The following is a 15,162-nucleotide window of genomic DNA, read 5'->3' on the forward strand; positions in this document are numbered from 1 at the left end:
GTAAAGAGAGAGGAGAAAAGGTTCATTCTAAAGTTCTAATCACTAACTACCTGCCTTATGCCATTATGTCCTTGACCTGCGGAATGTGGTCTTTCCCTTCCTGAGAGAGGGGTCACTACAAGGAAAACCATATGGTTTGTGGTCACTGAGACTGGCTGTAGAGTGGGTTTGAGGAGTCTCTGCTTTGGCTCCTCCACTGTCCATGAGCAGGCCTGCTGGAGCTGGTCAATCAGCACCCTCACAAAGATGGGGGAAGTGACCATGTGCTGAGACAGGAAGAGAGCAACAGGGAGCATGCTAAGTGCATTCCCACCACTGGATATAAAGGACAAGAATGCCCCCCCCCCCCCCGCCACCCCCCCTCCCCCAAAACAGGCAGCTGACACCTGAGCTCTGCAGAGAGCCTCAACACAGCACTGGCAGCTGCCCCTCACAGCCAGTGCCTAAAAATACCCCTCCTCACATGGGACGAGAGCGCAAGCCATGCTCAGTTTCAACAGGGACCTCATCTCCAGTGCACACTGAACCTGACTGAACTTCAGGAGTTATCCAGTCCAGGACCAGCTTTAAGCGTCCAGTAGGAAGGTACTGTCTTTCAGGGAGGCAAGCCCCTTTAGAAACTGGCTGAGACATGGCTAATGAAGGTAGGAATACAGGTCTTCAGACCTGTGCTGCTCCATAGGGTTACAGCATAGCATTGCAGGGTAGCGTTAGTGAGCAGAGACTACCTACAGTATGATGAACATTCAATGAGAAATGAAATGAGCTCATGAATATATAATTTATAGTGTGGTATAGCAATATATTTTATAAGAAATGTACAAGAAGTCATCTTCATGTGGATTATTTGTGTAATTGGAATGCCTGAAGCAAGTGACACAGAACCCAGGCTGTACAGTGAATCTCAAAGGAGCCTGTGGCCTTCTTCTGTCTAAAGTTGCTTTCTGACATTTGTGATTAAAACTGATTTTGTATACAAAATATACAGACAATAAATATCTCATCTGAAAATTTAAGTATCAAAGGTGATTATGTTGTTGTTTTTTTGTATTTATTCAACACAATTTGAATTTCCAGTCTGATGTTTTTATTTAAACATCAAAACTGATTACCACCAACAGCATCTGATTATGTGAAGTCCTGCTGAAAAGACAGAAGGATTAGAGCACTGGCTATGCAAGTATGACCATATTCTGAGGTGATGTTGCACATTACATAAACATGGCCAATGCCCCCTTGTCTGTGGGGCATGTGAGCTATAGTCTGATATCTTTGTGCAATAAGCTGGTCAAAGAGCACATGCATGTCATCATTAATATTCACTCAAGTACCAGAGCTTCCTAGAACAGAGGCGCTGACTGTTGGTAAAAACTAAGGTTCTCAACGAGTCTTCAACAGTAACACTGGGGGAGACAACACAGCGTTATAACAGTGAATATAGCAGACAACCAAAGGTTCTCCATTAATGTCTTCCAGATGTGTCTCCTTAAAGGTTAGCTTCTTGCAGATCAAATGACCTTCGTTCCTGCATTCTAGTCTCAAGTCTCAGTGCACTCCATGTATTTGTGGTGTGAACCTGGGGGCCTGGCCATCTCAAAAGGACACCGACAGGCTGTGTGTATCAGGTGTCCCCATGTGCTGTGCACACACTTCATCCTGCTGAGTGAAAGCACCCCCTACTGTCTTTTCAGGTGTGGAGCAGGGCTCCGGATGGAAACCCAGAGGAAAGAAGTCCCAAAGCGAACCCGCTATGAAAGCACAGGTGAGGAAGAAGAGAGCACTTTCTGCTGTGAATGCATACTTGAGGAAAAAGAGGGAGAGCATTTCCTGCACCTGCACTCTCTTTATTTTTCATATAGAGTCAAACTATTATTGTTCTCATTCAGACAGTTGTTATCAGAGCAGAATAAGGAGCTCTAATCGGATGTTTTGAAGCTAAAACAGTTGTAGGTTATAAATATTTGACAGGAGGCGGACCTGAGTTTGCTGATAAACAATGTGATTTCAGACATACTTTGTATGTAAGGCCATGCTGCCACTCCTTGCTGAGTTATCCTTCAATAGGAAACAGTGCACGCTACCTCTATGTGTTATCCTTCAATGGGAAACAGTACATGTCGTCAGATATTGATCAATCTGGTCATTTGGGAGTCAATCTGATGCCAGTCTGGGAAGTTTAAATTGTAAGTATGAGCTTGGATCAATGGTGACCAAGCTCACCATGATTGATCCAAGCATCTCTTGGTGACTCAACTGAGGGACAGTTGGTGTAGGATCTACGGCCTGTCTGATGTCTCCAGGTCTGAGGGATGATGTGGTGGGTGAGTTGATTGGAGGGGGTATTACATTACAAGCATTACATTACATTACAAGCATTTAGCAGATGCTCTTATCCAGACTGACTTCCAGCGCAATAGAACAAAAGTGTACCCATTCAATTTAAATGGTCAGTTGTGTGGTGTTGTGTGTTCCAGCCTCAGTTCCCCAGTTCACCAACTCTCCCACCATGATAGTGATGGTGGGGCTGCCAGCGCGAGGGAAGACCTACATCTCCAAGAAACTCACCCGCTACCTCAACTGGATCGGCGTGCCCACCAAAGGTCAGTCTGCCAAGTCCAGTGCCACAAACACACCGTTTACCCCTTGGGCAGACACCCGCACACTCCCTTTGGCACCTTACACATTCTGTGACCCTTTCTTACTGAAGCAGGAAGGTGATAAATCTTTTTTACAGGAACAAAATGTACAGACTGATTACTGAAGCAGGCAGGTGTCAAGGGAACAAACTGCAGTTTCCACCCAGGACCCCTAAGTCAACAGTCAAGTGCATAGACTGTTAATCCACACTTTTGCACTGTTTGGAACCCTTTGCCACAGCAATAAAAATGGATGGCCATGTGGTCCCCTGTGTAGATGTAACGGGTGGTCTCTTGCGTTGTGTTTTAATGTGATGTTACGTAGGTCGGCGAGCGAGCGAGTTTCGAACTGAGGTTCTTACTGCTCGCTGCCAACCCCTTAAAGCCAGCGTCGTTGCCAGTTGAGCTAAAGGCAAATTGCCGTTAGCCTGTCGGCGACAACGCTACTTAACCAGGTCTCAGGGGGAGTGACGTAGCCGCTGCAACCACTCGGCTACCTGCTACCCGCTACCTAAGGCTTTACGCAGGACTCACATGAGCTAATCACTTCAGCTCTGCTACATAGACAGCAGAGAGGGCTGTGCCGTTGAAGGCGAAGCCTGTCACAGAGGCTTATGTTCAACTCTAAAGTATCAAGGATGGATGAATAGTTTTTCAAACTGCATGTTGCATGTTTGGATTCTGTTCCCAATCATTTCAGATGCTTTACTGTTTTACGGTCAAGATGTCAGTTGCTCACTACCAGAATGGCACCCATAGCATAGTGTAGAATAGCATTGGATGTGTTGGTATGTGACATGGACATCCTGCCTACATTAGTGATGCAGATATCCTGTCTGTATTAATGAGGTGGATATCCCACCTGCATTAATGAAGTGGATAATATACCTACGTTAGTGAAGTGGATATCATGGCTACTGTAGTGAGGAGGATATCACAGCTGCTTCAGTTATGGATTTCTGATGCTAGTGGTGTAGTAGACAGAGTAGGCATTGCATCGAGCAGAGTGACTGTGCAGACACAAAGAACCTACATGGTAACGGTGGAGTGGGTATGAAGACACCATTGATTGCCACCATGGAACACGACTGTATTTGTCTGTATTTTGCCCGACCTCTGAAAATTGCTTCATGGCGTGGCACAGAGCAACACCAAAGTCACCATCGTAGCAACCACAAATTAATATGGAGTCACATGCATATGGTCTAATTATAAAAATAACTCATATGTTGTATGGGGGTTTAACATATACTCAGTGCACCCCCTTCCATCACAATATTTTCTTGACAGTACGTATTTGTATTGTTTCCCTCTCTGACTTTCACAGTGTTCAATGTGGGACAGTATCGCAGGGAAGCAGTGCAGACCTACAAGAACTTTGAATTCTTCCGTCCCGACAATGATGAGGCCATGAAGATTCGCAAGTAGGAGGACACCATATGCATCTACATGTATGCCAATATGGCAGAGAGTACAGCACATATATCTGTACTGAATGGCAGAGATTGCATCATAGTTATCTCTACCATATGGGTATCCAGTTCTCTGAATGCACGTCGCCAAGTGTGTTCAGGACCTGTGCGTTTTTCTGAAAGCGCATCTTTATGTGTGTTTTGGGCCTGTGAAATTTTTCTTAAAGTGTACCTTCACGTCCCTTTAGGGCCTGTGCTTTGGCTGCTCTGAGGGATGTCCACACCTTCCTCAGTCAGGAGCAGGGACACGTGGCAGTGAGTAGTCCGCCCACTTTAACTCGGCAGAGATTTAATGCTTACTTACTGTGCCCAAAATTCACATAAATGTCCACAGTGGTGATGGTTGAAAAACCTAGAACCCTTTCAAAATGACCTGCAAGTCTTAGTGTACTTATTATAGTTTCAAGTATAACCCAAGGTGATTATCCAGGACAGAACTGAAGAAATGACCTTGCATATGATTTTGAAAGGATTTTAAGTTTTTTTTTAACTGAATAGATTGTGGCTGTGTGGCTACCATGAATGATTCATGTCACATTACCATGCTTGCTTTCCCAGCAATATTGGGATCAGACAGCATTACTTCAACAATATTCACTACCGCAATAATTTTACATTCCAACATTTGCGCTAGTGACAATCTAGCGATCATCAAGGATGGTTTCCCAGTTAGTGTGAGATGTGAATGTTGGGGTAGACACCCTCATTGGGATTGACTGCATGTGTCAGAATGAGGGGCAGTGTCTGAGCCAGGTTCTGAGATGTGTTCGACCTCTGCAGGTGTTTGATGCCACTAACACCACCCGTGAGCGCAGAGAAGTCATCCTCAGTTTTGCCAAAGACAACAACTACAAGGTAGGTGAACAGGATCAGTCCCACACAGGCTCTACAGCCGACAAACCCAACAGCAACCAAAATCAAGTTTATTACAATGCTTACTCCAGGCATCTTCAAAATGTATATGGCCCTGGCCAGCTGGTGAGGAGGAGCAGGAGAGGATTAGGCTCGGCATGACCCTTCACCCTTATCAGGCCATAAAACAACCCCACACCATTTGTAAATGGTGCGGCCAAACATGTGCGGTGGGTAACCCCTCTGAGGCACCTGGAACTTCAGAAGCAAGCCCAAATAGAGACCTGTGTGAAGTTGGCACCCCAAGTATTTAAAAAGTTCAAAATGGTATTACTGTTCGTTTGTGCTACGTTTGTACCGGTTTGTGCCGTAAAATTTTCGTTTGTGCTGCTATGGTTTTTTAGATATAAACATTGCATCTTTGGACGATGACGTCAGCCAGCACCCCAAGCTTCTCTGAATTGCTCCAAAATGGTCTCCTTCTTTCGTTCGGAGAAGCTTGGGGTGCTGGCTGACGTCATCGCCCAAAGATGCAATGTTTATATCTAAAAAACCATAGCAGCACAAACGAAAATTTTTACGGCACAAACCGGCACAAACGTAGCACAAACGAACAGTAATACCATTTCGAACTTTTTAAATACTTGGGGTGCCAACTTCACGCAGGTCAAATAGAGTTTAGTGGAGATCTCAGGTTTTTGTCGCGCAGCATGTGCACCCATTGTCCAATCAGATCACATGGCAATCGGAGGCGCAGTTTTCTACCAGTGACTACCAGCGAACTGTGTGACTACGTTGGGTAACTTTGAAGTGGTCCTATATAAGCGCGGCAAGAACAATGTCCGAAGTCCTCTTAGTTCTCTCAGTTCCCTTGGTTCCATTAGTTCCCCACACCTCTTAGCTTCTCTAGCAGCTAGCCCTGCTAGGTAGTGCTGTTATCCTTGATACCGAGGCTTCGAAGCTTGTGTCAAGAACGTCAGGCACTTCCCCTCGAGCTCCGTATCGAGGCTTGTATTGTTTTGGCAAAATGACGTCATCAGTGACGTTTGAAGCCTCGTTTAACTGCTGCTTCAAGAAAAGTTTCAAGTTTGGCGCAATGTTTCGACTATTTCTCTCGAATGCATGGGTTGTTGTCAGTGTTTCAGGTAGTTGGAGATTCTGAGTTGTGATTTTGTGATAATACTATATTGATTGAGATGGAGCCAGCAACATGTAGACAACTCTTGATTTGATTTCTCCAGCTTGTAGGCTATGATTTCCATGAAATATAAGATAAGCCTAATTATTATGTTGTTATTTTGTGTAGTCACGGATCATTTTTGCAACATGTTTTCCACTCTGTCCACCTTAAAGAACCTTAAATGTCAGAATGGCTTACACTAGCCAGATAAACACTCATTGATCAGATGATTCATATTCAGTGTGTGAAATACCAACATTTAGGTTTCAAAATAGGGGGGGTTGTGGATAGTAAATAAATATTTGAAAAAAAGTGCTTAGTCCCTAACGGAAATAAATAAATAAATTGTTTTATTCACTGAACTCTTGTCACTGAATCATTGGATGAAGAATGTACTTATGAAAACCTGCGCACGTCTTTTGACCACAACTTTTGAATCATTGCAATGAAAAGCAAATACATTATTTTGTGTTTATTTTTCATACAAAGTGGGATGTAATGTCAGCCCTATGTTGGAGAAATTTGCTGTGATTTCAAAACCGAATTACTCGCCAATGCTTTGTCGCACAGAGAAACTAGTAAAATCAGAAAGGGTAAGGTCTGCTGTTTATTTTGATATACGGTACGTTGTGAAGCGCGAGGGACTTCGTGACTTATTCAGCCGCGTAGCAGGAGTGTGAACACGGGTGAAGAAATCAGTAAAGATATTACTTTGCAGAAGTTTGATTTGTCTTCATAACGTGATTACTTTGGTATGTACAAATATGTGACTAGCATCATTACATAGCTCCAGTTCCGCTCTTTCTTGTGATTTGTGTTCCATATTTGCAATGACGAGTTCATGGGTAATTCAAACGAGTAATGGGTGTGGAGATGGACGCAGAGCTGTATGCAGATTGTAACTATGATTAAATTTACAAAATAACACTCAACATAAATACTTAAAATGAACTATTTCTTTATTTGACATGACTTTCATGTGTAGGTCTATGTAAGTTTATGCATCAGGCCTTTGTTAACCCATAGGTTAGCGCACATCTCGGCGCTGTCACTGTGCCGAAAAATTTTTCTCGTATCGTATTTCCATTGACCAGCAGGTGTCCCTAGAGTGCATTCGAAGCCTCAAGAAATGAACTGCTTTTCAACACATCTGGCTGGAAAGTTTCAAGGCTTCATGAAGCTTCATCTCGCCATCCCTACTGCTAAGGGACCCCTCCTTGCTCTGGGGGAGGGGGGTTCTTTCCCTCCAAAACAGATGCACCTAATGTTTTGTAACTCAGCTCGCTCTGGAAGAGGAAGCCTACCTTGGCCACTGATGCATCCTGAAATCACCTTGAGTTCTGGAAGGCCAAGTTCTTTCCAATATGCTCCATTATGAATCTACAACTGGATCTGGAAGCAAGTCCCTAAACAATAAATGATGCACCCTTAAACCGTTTTCGCATATGAACTCCAGACAATGTCCGGAGAATCAGGACCCGACATTGTCCGGAGTTGCCCTTTCACACATGTAGCACACAACAGGTGATTGTCTGTGTCTGACACGTTCTCACCTACTGGAAATACTCCGGTTTGTTTTAGGCAAGGGGTGATGCCTGGGTTGAGCATGCAGGAGGCAGGACATGACACAAAAAGTACGCTGCAGAAATCGCAGTGGCTGTATTCGAAACCGCCCACTGTGTACTGTGTACTACACAAGTACAGTCATCCGCCACTTAACGTCCATTTGGACAACGTCTGTTCGCATGTACATCTCTAGTCCCATAAGGTTATAATAAAGTTTAAAAATCGCTGATCTCAGAACAGGACGTAGCGGATGTAACCGGACGTAGTTAAAGCAATTCTTCCCGAACGCAACACGTGTATTTCATGTCTCATGGAAATAAAGTGCGCTGCTGGGCGTATAATGGTACAGTACATAGTATGCCATGTACTGTATATAGTATGGTACTTGCACAACGTTCCAAATCACATAACATCTTATTTCACAGAACATATCGTGGACGTTAAGCGACGCATGGCTGTATATACTGTATACTACATTCTATTTTTCAGTGTAGTACCCAGTATGCAACCATTTGTAGTATGTTACATTGTTGCGTGAAATCATCGCGAGTTTAGAAATGTCCAGATTTCCTTGTGGTATTTTCCAGTTAGACGCCACTTGCATTCTCATGAATGAAAAGTGTTGACAAGTTCAGGAAAAGCATTCGCGAGTTGAAGTATTTTCAGTTTTTTTTTCTTTTCAATGTCTTACCTTTCGGCGGTATGGGCACATAATGTGGCGCAGAGGAGGAGAAGGCGAACATAGCTATTGTACTTTTGGGTAGCCTATAAAAAATATCACACATAGCAATCCAAACGGTGCTACCGATACACATCATTTATTATCAATTATACATTTATTATAACAGGAAGGTACGTTTTGTTGTTCGCTATGTAATGTTAGGTCACCAGTTCACCTCACTATGACTATTACTTAGCTACAGCTTAGCTAGCTACTAACCAGATAATAAACTACTAACCAACGTTATTAATCATCGTAAGAGACAAGTTTTGGTGGTATAGCTATAGCTGTCTCTTTAACGATCGTTGGACTCAAAATAACATGTATTTGGACGTATCCGCAATATCAACGAAAAAGTGGAAAGCAATATACAGGCAAGCAGAAAGTACGAAGCAGATGTTTGTATTCTTCCAGTTTCACGCCAGTCGCATGATAGAAACGTCATTAACACGCCCACTCGCTAGCTGTGAATTCTGCAGTCAATGACCTACTCTATTCACACATGGACTCAATCCGACATTAGACAGACTTTGTAGGCTAATAGGGAGCTGGCAGAGTGAAGTCCGTCTCATGTCCAGTCTGACTGATTCGGACATTTGCGTTCAAAAATTCAGCTCCACCGGATAATGGCTAGATAAGTTCTGGCTTTCAGTGCATGTCTGAAAGGGGGATTGACATGAGATTGACCGTGTCTCTTCGTCATTCTCCTGTGTCAACGACATTTCTGCCTGGCAAGGACACCAGAAAGATGTGGGTAATATGTAGCACTTTCACATAGGCATGAGTGTGACCCAACATGAAGGTGGAGGCTGTCAGCAAAGACAGCTATTATGGATGCGAAGATGACCGGATCTCTTGGACATTTCCAATGTCAATGATGTGTGCCTGGCAAGCCAGAAGAAGCAGACCTCCAGTGACAGACCTGGACGCTGTGTTTGTTTCCTCAACAAAGGTTGGGCAACAGATCTCCCTCGTACCTCTCTCTCCCTGTCTTCGGCGACAAACCCAGAAACCTCTGGTGGAAAACAGACTGTGGCCCAGTAGGTCTACAGCCAATGAGCTGCCACCCCCTTACATCCAATCAGTGGCGATTCTAGACTTTTTTGACTGGGGTGGCCCAAGTGGAACACTGATTCATTCAAGGGTGGCATAAGGATAATGCAACTTCCACAATAACAGAAGTAGGCACATAATGAATATTTATAATGCCCCCATACACTAAAAGCACTGCAAGATGTGGAATTAGCACAAATACAATAGAGGAGCTAAACAATAAACTAATAATATGAACACCATATTGAAACTGCAAAGGGCAAACACCATATTCTCACGACATCATTTTTTTATTTGAAGAAATTCAAATACAAATCAGCAAACACATGCCAACTAAATGGTGAAAAGATCCTACTCCTACAAGGCTTTTTTTACAATAATGATTTACATTTAACTAGCTAGCTGCCTGGTGAGCTTTGTAGTTCATTGTCAAGCTAGCTGATGTTCATTATCAAACTAGCTAGATAGATAGATTAGCTATCTGGCTAGCTACCTTGCTAGATGGGCAGATAGCTAGTTAGCTAGCTAACTAGCAGTCACTCCCGACTCCTGCGCTGATTTGAACCACCGTCAAGAACAGTCCCGCCGTCGACCTGGTGGATGGCCAATCATAGACTGGGATTTTTGGGTGGCACCCAGGGTGGCCAATCAAATCTCCAGGGTGGCCCGTGCCCCTCGAAACCTCCCCTCTGGCCCCACCCCTGGATCCAATGAACTGGCTCTCCTGAATAAATCTATGAGTATTATTGTTTAATTCTGGCAATGTGAGTAGCTTTTCTGATTACACTAGAGTAACTTACAAATAGTTAAACTAATCTTATGTCAAAATAAGATGTTTGTCTGCATTCTGTTAATAAACTTTTATTAATTACAATTATGTCACCTTGTCTGTATTTTGTACTGACAAACTGGGCACTATTAAACTTAAAAGACCTCATTTCATTAATTTTTATATTCATTGAGGAATGTTAACTAGCCTTGCCAAATGGCTGGTGCCTACATGGGGAGAGCGATATTCCCTACATAATTGGCGTCCTGTGTGAGGAAGTCTAACACCCCTACAATGGATAACGTGAAAACTGTAAGACATGTAAGTTGCTAAGAACTTTGCTAAGCAAGTGTAATGTAACAACCTCTCCTCTCATTCCTATATCTGAGGGGAACGTTTCCCACCAAGCAATAAAGGAAATCCAAATAACCATAACATATGCCTCAAATAATTAATTAACTGATCCAGGATCAGTGCACAGAAAGCATATCAGCATTGCCGAGTGTTCTGAGGTTTTGGAACTTGTTCTGAAACTTTTGGGTTTCTGCAAAGGGTTACAGCTTTGCACCAATGGCCTGAAAGGGGTAACAACAAAGGTTTTAAAATGGTGGTATTTGAGAGGGGACATTAAAATGAACAAATCCAGATGAAAGATTCTTTTCAGATAAGAAGACTAATTCAAATAGTTTCTGTTTGTATACAGGAATTCCCAGCTGCTACAATTGTTCTGGCCTGTGATGTTATATAACATTTTACAACAGAATAAATACTCATTCTGGTGAAAACATAAACTCGTAGAAGTGAAAAATAAAGTGCAAAAATAAAGACACTCTTAACCTTTCATTCTTGTGCTCCAGGTGTTCTTTGTGGAGTCCTTGTGTGATGATCCAGACATCATTGAAGAGAATATAAAGGTAAAGCTAGAAAAACTTGTATCTCACCCTTAATGTGCAGCTGTAGACTGGCTGTGTTTGAATAAGACACAAATACTGCTTTAGGCTTGACCAGAATGTAGTCTCAAAACTGAGAACACTGGATAGCTTTAACATCTATAGTTACAACATTACTCTACAGACTCAATACTATTTTTGATATTGTCTATTGCACTTCCCTGTCCATTAGGGTTTTAGGAATAGACATGCTCATAGAGTAGCCACCTGACATTCTACAGCCACAGAAAGTTCTACTGAAGATGTAGAACTACAATGTCATTATAGCATTACATGTGAATTTGACCAAGGACTGAAAAAGACGTATCCGATATAGCCTACCCTCTCCTGCACTGATGGAGCAGTGATCTCACATGGAAATCCCAATCTAATGACACTGTATCTCAGATATTCAGATCCTCCTTCAAATCCACCACACCCATTTCAGGTTGTTCATGATGAGCCAGCAAATCAAAATGCTTGTAGCTATATCAGTGGCAGAGATACAATTTCAATGCAGAAGGCAGCTGATTGTATGGTTTGTATATTATGCATTTGTGGCTGTATCTTTGGTTTGGGTGTTGAACTGGACAGGTGTCAGTATGCAGGGATCAGTGAGGTCACATGCTCATCTAGACTGTAAGTGATTCCGCGCTTTCTGTGTGGCAGCAAGTGAAGCTCAGTAGCCCTGATTACAAAGACTGTGACAAGGAGGAGGCCGTGCAGGACTTCCTGAAGAGGATCGACTGCTACAAGGTCACCTATGTACCCCTGGATGAGGACCTGGACAGGTGACACACAGGGGAAGAGGAGGGTGGGGGAGGGGGCTACAATGGTGTGTACTCCAGAACTCAAACTGGTACCTTCCGACCCCCCTCTGCCTACCCAAACCACGACCCCTGGTTGGGCCTCAGGGAATGAAAGCAGATAAAGAGTCTTACCTCTAGCCATGCAGTGCCTGTCACAAACTGTAAGTGATCTATGCTGACCCTCCATGCAGCAAGGCGTGACCCCAGCCTCTTCTCCCTCTCCTCAGAAACCTGTCCTATATAAAGATCTTTAACGTGGGCAGTCGGTACCTGGTGAACCGGGTCCTGGACCACATCCAGAGCCGCATCGTGTACTACCTCATGAACATCCACGTCACGCCCCGCTCCATCTACCTGTGCCGCCACGGTGAAAGTGAGCTCAACCTGCTGGGCCGCATCGGAGGAGACTCGGACCTGTCCCCAAGGGGCATTAAGGTGAAGCAGAGGGGAGCAGTAAAGTGAGGGAGAGCAGGGCATTAAAATGAAGGACAAGGGGCATTAACCCTCATACGGTCCCACCGGTGTGATTAGCCGTTTAGCACATACAATAAAACCGGTGCAATTAGAACACTAGATTGGATTAAAATTATAATTTTAGATTTGAGGAAATAGCAATTTAATGTTAAAAAAAATGTGGCAGTGAAAACTATAAGAAGCTTAATAACGCTAATGAAAACATAATGAACCATGTAACGCAACACACCCACTTCATTGCATGAAATAAGTTACATGCGAAAGGGTAATGTGTGAAGGGTGTGTCTCTCTCCCTCTGTAGTTTGTTTCTTTCTTTCTGTTGTTTGTTTTATGTGTCTTTTCCCCTTTTTAGTTTGATGTCTCTTCCTGTTGTGTTTCTCTACCCCTGTAGTTTGTTTGTTTCTTTCTGTTATTTATGTGTCTTTTCCCCCTTTTAGTTTGATGTCTCTTTCTGTTGTGTTTCTCTCCCTCTGTAGTTTGTCTCTAGATTTTTGATTTTCACTCTCTCTCTGTAGTTTGCCCATGCTCTTGGGGACTTCATCCAGAGTCAGGCCATTCAGGACTTGAAGATCTGGACAAGCCACATGAAGCGCACGATCCAGACAGCGGAGGCAGTGGGGGTGCCTTATGAGCAGTGGAAGGCACTCAATGAGATTGACGCTGTAAGTGTGTGTAATATACCCTGATCTCAAGGGTGGTTGTGTATGTGTGTGCATGCTACAACACCAGTCTCTCTTCTCTGTGCCCAGGGTGTGTGTGAAGAAATGACATATGAGGAGATACAGGAGCACTATCCAGAGGAGTTTGCTCTCAGAGATCAAGACAAATACCGCTACCGATACCCTAAGGGCGAGGTAGGACCACTTTTCATTACCATAAATAAACAGCCATGAGTGTCAGTGTTCTCTGTTTCAGTATTCCATTCCATTCCATGTGTCAGCTTTCCCTGAGTGTCAGTGCTCCCTGTGTATCACTGTTCTTTGAGTGTTAGTGTTCTGTTTCTCAGTGTTGTTTCTGTCAGTGTTCCCTGTGCATCTGTTTTGAATGTCATTGTTCCCTGTGTATCAGTCTTCCTTGAGTGTCAGTATTGTTTAGTATTGTAGCTAGCTTGTATTGTAAGTATCAGTGCTCTGGACTTCATGTCCCTGTTTTTAACTCTGCCCCTATCTCCTAGTCGTATGAGGACCTGGTCCAGCGGTTGGAGCCTGTGATTATGGAGCTGGAGAGGCAGGAGAATGTGCTGGTGGTCTGTCATCAGGCAGTCATGCGCTGCCTATTGGCATACTTCCTAGACAAGAGTGCAGGTAGAGAAGGCCAAAAGGGAGTCCTCTGAGGTGGGGGAACAGGTTCCATTTTTTAAAATGTGTTATAGTGCACTGTCCTTAACATTATATTCGCAAATTCACAAATACAGGGACAGTTCAGTCTCTAAAGGAAGTACAGACAACCTCTCTGCCCATCATCCCAAATCTGCATGGAATCGCTGAGATTATGCTTCCTTTCATATAAAGTGTGAGCAGCCTGTCCAACACATTACAGCATACAGCATCACTACTCTCTCTCCACAGAGGAGCTCCCCTACCTGAAGTGTCCCCTCCATACAGTCCTGAAACTCACACCTGTGGCCTACGGTCAGTCTCCTTACACAGAGACATCCCAAAGAGGCGTGAGGCCTTTCATATGACACAGGGACTCTGTCACACACTGCTGGCACTTTGTGTGTTACAGGCTGCCAAGTTGAGTCCTTCTTCCTGAATGTGGAAGCAGTCAACACACATAGAGACAGGCCCAAGGTGAGTTTCCTTTGGTTTTGAGAGGCGCTGTGAGAGGGGGCTGAGGGGGTATCCTGGGGATATAGGGGACAACTCAGGGGCTATACTGGGAATTTAGGAAACGACTGAGGGGCTATCCTGGCAATTTGGCAGACGAGCAAGTGGTGTGAAGTAATGGCATTGATAAGGGGGTATCCTGAATATTTAGGGGATGAGTATGGAGTATCCTGTTTTACTCTCAATGCACGCTGTCTGTTGTTGCAGAATGTTGATGTCACCAGAGACCCAGAAGAAGCTTTACTGACTGTCCCAGAACACATATAAGAGATATGGCACAGGACATCTGCACGTCTCTGTCTGGTTTTAGACTTTACCGCTGGGGTATCCTCACCTCTTGTGTAATTTTAGCTGTATGACTGGAAGTTATTGAGTCTGTTTGGTCGTAAAGCTGGCTTTGTGTGAACATGCACTCAGGTAGCTGGAATAAGTTGATGGCCTGTATGTTTGCAAAAAAACATGAGAGCCTCTGATTTCATGCAGGCATTGCATCAATTCAAAAAGGGAACTTAATGCAGGAAATCTTAATGCCTATAATCAAGATTAACATGTGAATTTTGATTATATCACTACAGTCTCCTGAAGACACTCCGATTGCTCCATTTACCTCCTTTATAAAGATACAAATGCAGACCACTGGAAACATGGAATATATTTGCTAAGGGTCTGGGCCCTGGATGAGGGATCAGACACCACCAAACCAATGCACCCTTGGAAAATGGCAGTCATTTAAAGGGAGGGAGTGAGCAGGTGACTTACACATACTGTATATGCATTCACTCAATCTATTACATCCTGTGTCGACTCAGAACAATGCTGTAACATATATGGTCAGCCATGCTGGATAGATTCAGCTGAATTAGTTCAACTGT

At 43.7% G+C, this 15,162-nt stretch overlaps 1 protein-coding gene across 1 annotated transcript; it reads left to right on the plus strand.

Moving 5' to 3' along the window:
* The first annotated feature begins 473 nt into the window (after positions 1–473).
* LOC118779106 (6-phosphofructo-2-kinase/fructose-2,6-bisphosphatase-like) lies at positions 474–14,557 on the plus strand. Its single transcript, XM_036531000.1, has 15 exons — positions 474–585; positions 1,692–1,762; positions 2,475–2,600; positions 3,964–4,060; positions 4,297–4,363; positions 4,889–4,963; positions 11,107–11,163; positions 11,848–11,969; positions 12,215–12,422; positions 12,977–13,123; positions 13,211–13,315; positions 13,636–13,765; positions 14,030–14,092; positions 14,190–14,254; positions 14,498–14,557. Exons 2-15 carry the CDS (start codon positions 1,711–1,713, stop codon positions 14,555–14,557), a joined length of 1,374 nt encoding a protein of 457 aa, XP_036386893.1. The 5' UTR covers positions 474–585; positions 1,692–1,710.
* Positions 14,558–15,162: the final 605 nt, after the last annotated feature.

Source organism: Megalops cyprinoides, chromosome 6 (genome assembly GCF_013368585.1).
Source record: "Megalops cyprinoides isolate fMegCyp1 chromosome 6, fMegCyp1.pri, whole genome shotgun sequence".
NCBI classification, from domain to species: Eukaryota; Metazoa; Chordata; class Actinopteri; order Elopiformes; family Megalopidae; genus Megalops; species Megalops cyprinoides.

Excerpts from the sequence above, each read along its gene's own strand:
- LOC118779106 (XM_036531000.1), top strand. The coding sequence starts at position 1,711 with ATGGAAACCCAGAGGAAAGAAGTCCCAAAGCGAACCCGCTATGAAAGC. Across the intron at positions 13,316-13,635 it reads ACCGATACCCTAAGGGCGAG|TCGTATGAGGACCTGGTCCA; the intron begins GTAGGACCACTT and ends CCTATCTCCTAG. Across the intron at positions 14,255-14,497 it reads CACATAGAGACAGGCCCAAG|AATGTTGATGTCACCAGAGA; the intron begins GTGAGTTTCCTT and ends CTGTTGTTGCAG.